The sequence below is a fragment of the Bison bison genome, unplaced genomic scaffold, assembly GCF_000754665.1.
Source record: "Bison bison bison isolate TAMUID 2011002044 unplaced genomic scaffold, Bison_UMD1.0 scf7180017864498, whole genome shotgun sequence".
NCBI classification, from domain to species: domain Eukaryota; kingdom Metazoa; phylum Chordata; class Mammalia; order Artiodactyla; family Bovidae; genus Bison; species Bison bison.
In genome coordinates this window covers 11,392,810-11,404,142 of record NW_011495057.1, presented here as the reverse complement: position 1 = coordinate 11,404,142, position 11,333 = coordinate 11,392,810, and the positions used below count along the sequence as shown (strand labels likewise).

The following is an 11,333-nucleotide window of genomic DNA, read 5'->3' as shown; positions in this document are numbered from 1 at the left end:
CATAGGCTTGGATTACCGTGATATTGAATGGTTTACCTTGGAAAAGAACAGAGATCATTCTGTCGTTTTTGAGATTGCACCAAGTACTGAATTTCGGGCTCTTTTGTTGACCATGTTGGCTACTCCATTTCTTCTAAGGGATTCTTGCCCACAGAATAGTAGATATAATGGTCATCTGAGTTAAATTCACCCATTCCAGTCCATTTCAGTTCGCTGATTCCTAGAATGTCGACATTCACTCTTGCCATCTCCTGTCTGACTACTTCCAATTTGCCTTGATTCATGGACCAAACATTCCAGGTTCCTATTCAATATTGCTCCTTACAGCATTGGACCTTGCTTCTATCACCAGTCACATCGACAACTGGGTATTGTTTTTGCTTTGGCTCCATCCCTTCATTCTTTCTGGAGTTATTTCTCCACTGATCTCCAGTAGCATATTGGGCACCTACCAACCCGGGAAGTTCCCCTTTCAGTATCCTATCATTTTGTCTTTTCATACTCTTCATGGGGTTCTCAAGGCAAGAATACTGAAGTGGTTTGCCATTTCCTTCTCCAGTGGATGTGAACCATGAACTTCCAGATGTTCAAGCTGGTTTTAGAAAAGGCAGAGGAACCAGAGATCAAATTGCCCATATTCTCTGGATCATGGAAAAAGCAAGAGAGTTCCAGAAAAGCATCTATTTCTGCTTTATTAACTATGCCAGAACCTTTGACTGTGTGGATCACAATAAACTGTGGAAAATTCTGAAAGAGATGGGAATACCAGACCACCTGACCTGAGTCTTGAGAAACCTGTATGCCGGTCAGGAAGCAACAGTTAGAATTGTTCATGGAACAACAGACTGGTTCCAGATAGGAAAAGGAGTACGTCAAGGCTGTATATTGTCACCCTGCTTATTTAACTTATATGCAGAGTATATCATGAGAAATGCTGGGCTGGAAGAAGCACAAGCTGGAATCAAGATTGCTGGGAGAAATATCAATAACCTCAGATATACAGATGACACCACCCTTATGGCAGAAAGTGCAGAGAACTAAAAAGCCTCTTGATGAAAATGAAAGTGGAGAGTGAAAAAATTGGCTTAAAGCTCAACATTCAGAAAACTAAGATCATGGCATCTGGTCCCATCACTTCATGGGAAATAGATGGGGAAACAGTGGAAACAGTGTCAGACTTTATTTTGGGGGGCTCCAAAATCACTTCAGATGGTGATTGTAGCCATGAAATTAAAAGACGCTTCCTCCTTGGAAGGAAAGTTATGACCAACCTAGATAGCATATTCAAAAGCAGAGATATTACTTTGACAACAAAAGTCCGTCTAGTCAAGGCTATGGTTTTTCCAGTGGTCATGTATGGATGTGAGAGTTGGACTGTGAAGAAGGCTGAGCACCGAAGAATTGATGCTTTTGAACTGTGGTGTTGGAGAAGACTGTTGAGAGTCCCTTGGACTGCAAGGAGATCCAACCAGTCCATTCTAAAGGAGATCAGTCCCGGGTGTTCATTGGAAGGACTCATGTTGAAGCTGAAACTCCAATACTTTGGCCACCTCATGCAAAGAGTTGACTCATTGGAAAAGACCCTGATGCTGGGAGGGATTGTGGAAAGGAGGAGAAGGGGACGGCAGAGGATGAGATGGCTGGATGGTATCACCGACTCGATGGACATGAGTTTGAGTGAGCTCCAGGAGTTGGTGATGGACAGGGAAGCCTGGCATGCTGTGAATAATGGGGTAGCAAAGAGTCAGACACAACTGAGCGACTGAACTGAACTGAATAGTGATGTTGATTCTTTCCTGTGCCTGTTGGCCATCTATATGTCTTCTTTGGAGAAACGTCTATTTTGATCTGCCCATTTTTTAATTGGGTTGTTTTTTTGTTATGGAACTATGTGAGCTGTTTGTATATTTTGTAAGTTAATCCCTTGTCCATCACATTGTGAATATTTTCTCTCATTTTGTAAGTTGTCTTTTCATTTTCTTTCTGGCTTCCTTTGCTGTATAAAAGTTCTTAAGTTTGATTAGGTTCCATCTGTTTATTTTTGCTTTTATTTCCATTAGTCTAGGAAGCAGATCCAATAAAATATTGCTGCAACTTATATCAAAAAGGATTCTGCCAATGATTTCTTCTCCTCTAAGAGTTTGAGAGTTACATGGTCTTACAATTAGGTCTCTAATCCATTTTGCGTTTATTTTTGTATATGATGTTGAAGAATGTTTTAATTTTATTCCTTTACATAGAACTGGCCAGTTTTCCCAGAAACACTTGCTATAGAGACTGTGTTTTTCTCTATTGTGTATTCTTGCCTCCTTTGTTGTAGATTAATTAACCATAAGTGTGTGGGTTTATTTCTAGGCTTTCTGTTCTGTTCCATTGATTTATGTGTCTGTTTTTGTACCAGTACAGTACTAAAACATGTAAAGTTTGAAAGGAGATTATAAGCATTTAATCTCAAGTACTGTTTCAACAGAGAGAAATTTAATCACTACAATATAAGTACCAAAAATAAAAAACTAAATTTCTCTCTGTTGAAACAGTACTTGAGATTAAATGCTTATAATCTCCTTTCAAACTTTACATGTTTTAGTACTGTACTGGGCACATTCCCTGGCAGTCCAGCGGTTGGGACTTTATGGTTTCACAGACAAAGGCCTGAGTTCCACTCCTGGTTTAGGGAACTAGGGTCCCATGAGCCATGGTGTACCCAAGAAAAAAAAAAAGCATAAGCTTTGGAATCTGACCTAGGCTTGAATCCGCACCTTTCTGCTTATTAAATCTGTGCACTTAGACTATACATTTCTGTTTTTAAAAATAATTTTGTTTATGTATTTATCACGTCTGAGCTCGGTCTTCGTTACTGCATGGGCTTTTCTCTAGCTGCAGAGAGCTGAGGCTACTCTGTAGTTGTGGCGTGTGGGCTTCTCACTGCGGTGGCTTCTGTTGTTGTGGATCATGGGGTCCAGGCCAGGTGGACTTCAGTAGGTGAAGCACGAAGGTGCAGTTGTTGTGGCTCCCCAGCCTCTAGAGACCAGGTTCAGTAGTTGTGGCTCATGGGTTCAGTTGCTCTGAGGCAAGTGGGATCTTCCCAGGTCAGGAATTGAACCCATGTCTTCCATGCAATGGCAGGTGGATTCTTTACCACTGAGCCGCCAGGGAAACCCCTATACTTAACATTCTGAACCTTCATTTTTCTTGTCTATAAAGAAGGAACAATACCTGCCTCATAATGTTCTTCTATTACATTGAAATAATATATATAAAACATTTAATTAGATGTGCTCAGGATATTGTTGGCACTCAGTATATTTTTATTTTATTATATTATTGTTGAAATACCACTAGGATAGAATGAGGTATTTAAAAATCTCTTTGCAGATAAATGGGAAACATTTTTATGGAATCCTGTGTATAGTTGTCAACTTGGCATGGAATGCCTTTTTTTAAATTGCTGATTCAAAAGTGGACTTTATCTCATCTTGGGATGAGCTGTCAACTTCTCCATTAGTGAAATTACAACTAATGAAATTGTGTTGCAGAGAATGGAGTAAGCAGATGCTAATTCTAAGTTTCTTATAAAATTTGTTTTCCAGGAGAATGCGTAGAAGGGCTGCGGGACAATGACTACCTTCTGATCCACTCGTGCCGTCAGTGGACCACCATCACCGCCCACAGCTTGGAGGAGGGGCACTATGTCATTGGGCCAAAGATAGAGATTCCGGTACATTATGCAGGTAAAGCTCCTCTCAAGGGACAGGGCCACGGAAGGGTACTTGAATATGCTAATTTTCTCTCCACAGTGAGAAAATAGGAGTTGTCTATAAACTAGAGGATATAATGACTTGGACAAAGAAGAACAAAACACTTTGGTTACCAGATTCACTTTGTCATAGGAATTTCTAATTAATGCATGTAGTTAAGCATGAATTTTTTTTTTCTTTAATGATCTTGTGCGTTTTTTTAACTTTTTATTTTGTACTGGAGTATAGTCAGTTAACAATGTGAAAGTTTCAGGTGGACTGCAAAGGGACTCCGCCATACATGTACATGTGTGCATTCTCCCCCAGACTCCCCTCCTATCCAGGCTGCCACATAACATTGAGCAGAGTTCCCCGTTAAGCACAAATTCTTCTCAGATATTCATAAAATAAAAATGTTCGGAAGATCTTCTTTGGAAAGGCAGTCCGTATGTGTAGGCAGCCTGTGAGCACAAGGATCTCTGAATTAACCTGAGCACAATTTGTGAATGACTTTGATTTCATGGTTTTACAAAATACCATTGCACAAACAAGCATTATGGTCTGGTTTTAAAAGTATTGAAAAGTCAGATACCTGCATATGTCCTTCTGCAAAGGAGCATTTAGAACACAGACAGCAGAGGTGACCTCACTGCTTTAGTTGAATCAGGATAATAGCTACTTTCCTGCCTCACTTGGAATTCTGTTCAGTGTAACATGTCACTGTTGCATTTATTTAACTAATTTTTAACTAGTTTAGTTAACATGTTAACTAAATTTACTGTTATTTAACTAGTTCCTTTCCATGTCATTTAACTAATATTTATTAAGGGCTTTCTAAGTACTAGCACTGTTCTAGGAATTCAGGATCCATCTAGTAGCTTGAATGCATTTTCAATAGTGGCAGTTTATACATGCAGTTTTTAAAAAGCATTTTAAAAAGCATGTATATATATATATCCTACACTTCCTTCTGTTCCTTATAATTCATTATGTGAAGGATCTTTTTCTTTTTCTCTAGTATCATTAATGTTTCAAAAGTCTGTAGCAGGATGCCCTAGACTGCTGTTATGTTTTTGAGCGAAACCTCTGCATTGCCCAGAGAGTTGTCTGTTTGGAAAAGGGGCTTCACTGTATTCCCACTGCCTAGAACAGCAGTAAATGGTATGTGTTCAGTAAATATTTATGGGATGTAAGAATGGTTTGGTCCCCTTTTTATTTCTAGGAGTCTTTATTGCTGGATATGACCTAGGGGTCACTAAACTTCTCAAAATCCTTATTACAGAAAAAATTTTAAGAAAAGATTTCTGTTGCCTGAAACTCTGTCCTAGAATTCTCTTTCCCAGCTGTGGGAGTAGCCTTCATAGAAAAAGGAGGAACATATAGCTACAGAAAGTGTTAAGAGTGATATTGGGAGCCAGGCAAAGGGACAGAGAATGAGAGCGAGCCTCCACCTGCCTGGTCTCTCCTGCCAGTGGTCACACGACAGGTGAGTTCCATGCTAGTTTTAGCCGAACCAAAATTATGGTTCCTGTACTTCATGGAAAACCAAGAAGGAAGATGTAAGGTTGTGATTCAGATGAATAAATTTACCTAATCTGTTGTGTTCTTTTAGCAGATTGACTTTTAGTCTTTCCCCCAAACCCTTGTGAATAGCTCTGTGACATCGCTTGTCCCAAATGAATGTTGTCATTTGATCAGATGTGCAGATTTCTTTAGAGACCCCATACACCACCAGTCTCTCTAACTTTCTGCTCAAAGCTCTCATGCTCTGATTCTAGTCCACTTCTCCAAACTTAACTTTTCCACTCTGAAGAGTGGGCCTTCCCCTCTGGCTAGATTAGTCACCTTCCTGTGTCCTGGACATTCTGAGTACTTTTCCGTGTAACCACTCCCCGGCCAGAGTTGCCTTCCTCAGCTGTGCTTCCGTCAGAGCCTGTTGTTGCATCAGGAGGCTGCTGGCTCCCCCAACTTGTCCCCATGTTGTCTCCTGATGTGCTTACCTTGTATCACATGCATTTGGCACACGTCCTCAGGTTTCACTCCATTACCTCTTCCTTGTACTTGTGCTTAGGCACTCGGTCATGTCCACTCTTTGTGACCCCATGGACTGTGGCCCACTTGGCTTCCCTGTCCATCAGATTCTCCAGGCAAGAATACGGGTGTGGATTGCCATTTCCTCCTCCAGGGGATCTTCCTGACCCAGGAATCAAACCCATGTCTCCTGTGTCTCCTGCTTTGCATGCAGATTCTTTACCTGCTGAGCCATTGCATGTACCCATATCTCCACTTGCCAGTTGGACTGTACACTCCTTAACAAGTGAGACTAATTCAAAAGGCCTTTGTGAGTCCTTTGGATCTGTACACAAAAGATACAGTTCTTTATGGCTGTGGATGTTCCATCCAGGGATCTCAAACTTGGCTACATATCTGGGAATCACCTGGGAAGCTTTAAAAATGACTGATGCCCAGTTCCACATCCAAGGTTCTGATTTAATTGGCTTTGAGTGTGGGCTGAGCATCAGGGTTTTTAATAGCTCCTCTTGTTATTCAGCCAAGGTTGGAAATCCTTTGTTCTGGAGTGGGCATTCACTGTGTCAGATGATGAGATTTCCCCAAACACCTGCAAATACTTGCAAATGTTTTGTTGTTCTAAATATATATATTTTTTACATTCATCTTCCGTTGGGATAAAAAATGGTATGCGGACAGCTTACTGTTTATCTGCAAGGAAAGTGATAGTGCACTTAATTGGGAACCCCAGGCAGTATATTGCAAATGATACTTTTTCATTTTTAAAGTAAAGTTAAAGACTAAAAGGAAATATGAGCACTAAGATTCCACCACTTTACATGAAAAGAAAGAAAACATATTAAAGGAAGAAAAATTTGAAATGGAACTGTCTTAGTTCAAGTTGCTATAACAAAATTCCATAGACTGGTGGGATTGTAAATAACAGAAATTTCTTTCTTGAGAAGTCCAAGATCAAAGTGCCAGTAAGTCTGATGTCTGGTGAGAGCCCACTTTCTGGTTTTCAGATGGTTATTTTCTTGCTGTGTCCTCATATGGTAGAGAGAGAGAGAGAGAAAGAAGAGAGAGATCGAGAGTGAGAGAGAACAATCAGCTTTCCTGAGTCTTTTCTTACAAGGGCACTAATCTCATTCATGAAGGCTCCACCCTCAGGACTAATTGCCCTCCAAAGACCCCACCTCCAAATTCCATCACATTGGGGATTTAGCCTTCAGGATCTGACTTTGGGAGAATGTAAACATTCAGTCCATAGCAAGGAACCAGTGTTTTATGAGACTTGATAAAATCATTTCAAAGAACATCCTCAGGTATATTTTATTTCAAAGGATTTATGACCAAGTCCAGCCTTTGGAAGAAAGAGAGCATAAAGTAAATAGTGGAGGCTAAAAATACCATTTATGTCTCTGGTTTAGTAGTGTTCTAATTTTCGTTAGTAAAAGAAACACTTATTCATGCATATTTCACTAATTTGTTATAACTTCATTTACATTGAGAGTCATCACTCATTCTTTGAGAAAAATAATTAATTAAATACGTTTGATGTAGGAATAAAATCTACCAGCTTTGTAATCAGCCTAGTTGGATTCCTGATTCTGCCACTTACTGTGTGTATTTGGGCAAGTTACTCCACCTCTCTGGATCTCAATTTCCTCATCTATAAAGTGGAGACAATGAGTGCCTTTCTCTTTGGGTGGTTGTGAAGATTAAAAGAGGTGATGCAAGTGAAGCGCCTTTCTGAGCGCTTGTTTGTATAGTCACTCAGTCGGGTCTGACTCTGCAACCCCATGGACTGTAGCCCTGCAGGCTCCCCAGTCCATAGGATTCTCCCAGGCAAGAATACTGGAGTGGGTTGCCATTTCCTTCTTCAGGGGGTCTTCCCAACTCAGTAATCATACCCCAGTGTCCTGCATTGCAGGCAGATTCTTTACCACTGAGCAAAGTGGGAAATGCTTACTATTAATACTTCCCAAGTGCTCCATGGTGTTAATGGTGGTGATTATCGTAACGATAGCAGCACAATGTTTCTGAAGATTTAACTCTTTGTTTTGAAGTGCAGATTACAAGTTGAATTACTTTGAGTTGAATGCTCATTAAAGCAGACTGACACCCCTCAGAGCTGTTTTGGCTACTTTTTGTTGTTGTTGTTGTTTTAAACTTATTTTGAGGCTGCAATAGTATGATATATTCCTTTATATTATTTACCCAATTTGGACCATTATTTTGCCATGTTTGTTGTATTCTTTTCCTCCATCTCTTTCTCTACATGCAGGCACACACCCACACACACACCCATATTATTTATTTATTTATCCCAAATCTTTGGAGCAGACCACACGCATCCCCCTTGTACTTTATTATATGGTTCCTAAAAACAAGGATATCCTCTTATGTAACCACAGTACTGTCAGCAAATTCAGGACATTTAATACTTTGATTTAATCTGCAGTGCACGTTCCAGTTTTGTCATTTGTCCCAATAATATTCTTTTCCCTCCAGGACAGCATCTAGTCTGAGACCACTTACTGGTTTTTCCTATCATGTCCCTTTAGTCTCCTTATTTAATCTGGGACCGTTCCTCAGCCTTTCTCGTGTTTCTTGACAATCTAGAAGCATGTAGGCAAGTTGCTTTTTAGAATAACCCTCACTTTGGGTTCCACAGTCTCTTCATGATTAGACTGAGATTATGCACTTTGGGCTGGTTGTGTCCTCCTCGGTGAGATCACACCTGGAGACACAGGTGTCCCTCTGTCCCTTACTGGTGACCTTGATTTTGATCACTTGGTTAAGACGTCTGATTTCTCTGCTGTATAATTAGCATGTGCTTTGTGTTACTGGGAAGTTTGAAAGAAGATTCTTTGAGATTCTGTGGGTATCCTGTTCCTTCTCTAACTCCCTACCCCGTTTTATTGAGCAGTTGTTGATGATACCTGTCTGATTCAATTTTTACTTTGAAGGTGGTAAAATAGTGCATTTCTAACATAACTCCATCATTCCTTCTTCCGTGTGTTGTCATTCTACTGTAAGGAAGAGCTGTCCCTCCCTCCCACTGTGCCCTTACTTACCTGTTATTATCAGCATGGAGTTACGGATTCTTACTTCCTGCAGGGGGTCAAAATATCTTCCTGTCCTTGTTTATTTTGATGCTCGACTTGTCCATATTTTGCCATTTGGGTACAAGCTGGCCCATCCATCTTTACGACTTGCCCCCTTTGCCTTATTTTCTGGTGGCAGCTGTTTTTCTCCTTCTCCGTGTACCATTTCTGTCCAGGCCATGGCACTGTGCTGTCCCAGGCAACACCCCTTACTTTGTGGTCTCTCTAAATGGTGTCCCTTGGAGTTGTGCAGTACACAGCCTAGGCAGCCATACACAGCTCTGTTCACATATATTCCAAAAAATAGCAGACCTCAGCATTTTTAGAAAAATCACAATCCCGAGTGCCTTTCCCATATTTTTAATCAGAGATTTTCATGAAAGTCTTCATGTGAAAAGAAATACTGTCATAAAGTTTTCAGAGAAGAGAAATACGACTTGAAGTTCTTATCAGAATTACACTCTCACGTGGTGGTGATAAGAATCACCTTACTCTGAATTCTGAAATTATTAGGTGTGCTTTGAGAAAAAAAAATAAAGACGTCCCTCTTTCTGATGAAGTAAATTTTTTATTTGGAATAAAAAGAATTTTCTTGGTTTAACAAACAGTTGATTCCGAGAGAGAGAATGTGTTTAGTCAGCATCACGTATTTTGCTAACAGCAGAGAAACCACTCAAGAAAAATTGGCATAGGGTTTAGAAATGTGATGGCCACTTTCACACACGTTTTAGTCAAAAGGCATCACAGATCAATTTTATCCAAGCTCTAACTTCTTGTTGCTACCGAAAGGGCAAAGATTTCCTAAGGAATGTACAATGGGGAATTCGGAATTTTTATGCATACTCAGGCCATCTAAACTCCTGCCTGGCCTACTCCACTCATAGCTCACCCTGAACATCTCTTACCTCCCCAGTTTATCTTGACTTGTTAAATGACAACAACAAAACAAAACAAAAATTTCTTTTTAAGAAAAAGGAACCTAGTGCAACTTAATTATAGCCAATAGTTTGTAAAGATGAATGATCTCCCTTTAACAGTTCAGATTTCTCTTCATCAAATTCCTTTTGTCTCTACAGTTCAGAGCGATCGGTCAAGCTCACTCAACATTGCTTACACTAAAGCAAGTGTCTCGGGTTTAGGCTGAACCTTCCTAGGGTATTAACCCTGATTTAGTATTCACAATTTGACATTTTGTCCGTTAAAACTAATGTAAACTTCAGACTCCACAAAAAGCTGAATATGCTCTTGCCTCTGGAATTTGCCCTTTTAAGCTCCAAGTTTCCAACTTATAAAATGGAGATTTTCCTTAGAAAATGTTGTGAACATTCTCTGAGCTCTAATTTGCGTTATTGACTCAACAGCTTCCCTACCTCAAGATGAGTACTAAATAATGTTACCTCCTCATTCTTACCTCTCTCCTGAAAACTAACCAGGAAGAGCTGTCCAGGGACAGAGCTCTGAGAAGTCAGATGAATCAGAATGTGAGGTGTCTGTGTACCCATGGTCCACCACTTGGGGAAGTAGTGGGATTCTGCCTGGGTTTATGAAAATGCACATCATTCAGTGGCATGCTTGGTGTCTTCACCAAACAGACTGCCACTTGAACATAAGCATTTGAGATAAACGCCAGCCACATTTGGCTTCTATTTTTAAATTCTCAGCCTTCTGCAAATCCAGTAACTCTTTAATAAGCTAAAATAATCTCAGTACTTCCCTCCTCCGGTCAATCCTAAAGGAAATCAACCCTGAATATTTGATGCTGAAGCTGAAACTCCAGTACTTGGCCATCTGATACAAACCGCCAACTCATTGGAAAAGACCCTGATCCTGGGAAAGATTGAAGGCATGAGGAGAAGGGGGTGACAGAGGATGAGATGGTTAGATGGCATCACCGACTCCATGGACATGAATTTCAGCAAACTCCAGGAGATAGTAAAGGGCCGGGTTGCTGGCATGCTGCAGTTCAGTTCAGTTCAGTTCAGTTGCTCAGTCGTGTCCGACTCTCTGTGACCCCATGAATCGCAGCACGCCAGGCCTCCCTGTCCATCACCAACTCCCGGAGTTCACCCAGACTCATATCCATCGAGTCAGTGATGCCATCCAGCCATCTCATCCTCTGTCGTCCCCTTCTCCTCCTGCCCCCAATCCCTCCCAGCATCAGACTCTTTTCCAATGAGTCAACTCTTCGCATGAGGTAGCCAAAGTACCGGAGTTTCAGCTTTAGCATCATTCCTTCCAAAGAAATCCCAGGGCTGATCTCCTTCAGAATGGACTGGTTGGATCTCCTTGCAGTCCAGGGGACTCTCAAGAGTCTTCTCCAACACCACAGTTCAAAAGCATCAATTCTTCGGCACTCAGCCTTCTTCATAGTCCACCTTTCACATCCATACATGACCACAGGAAAAACCATAGCCTTGACTAGACGAACCTTTGTTGGCAAAGTAATGTCTCTGCTTTTGAATATGCTATCTAGGTT

General features: G+C 40.8%; 1 protein-coding gene across 1 annotated transcript in view; it reads left to right on the top strand.

The window, feature by feature from the left end:
• GAREM (GRB2 associated, regulator of MAPK1) overlaps nt 1-11,333 on the top strand; it is a 234,592-nt gene that overhangs the window by 78,057 nt on the left and 145,202 nt on the right. The window contains exon 3 of the mRNA XM_010828995.1: nt 3,591-3,731. Coding sequence (XP_010827297.1) covers nt 3,591-3,731 — 141 coding nt within the window. The remainder of the gene's footprint in view (nt 1-3,590; nt 3,732-11,333) is intronic.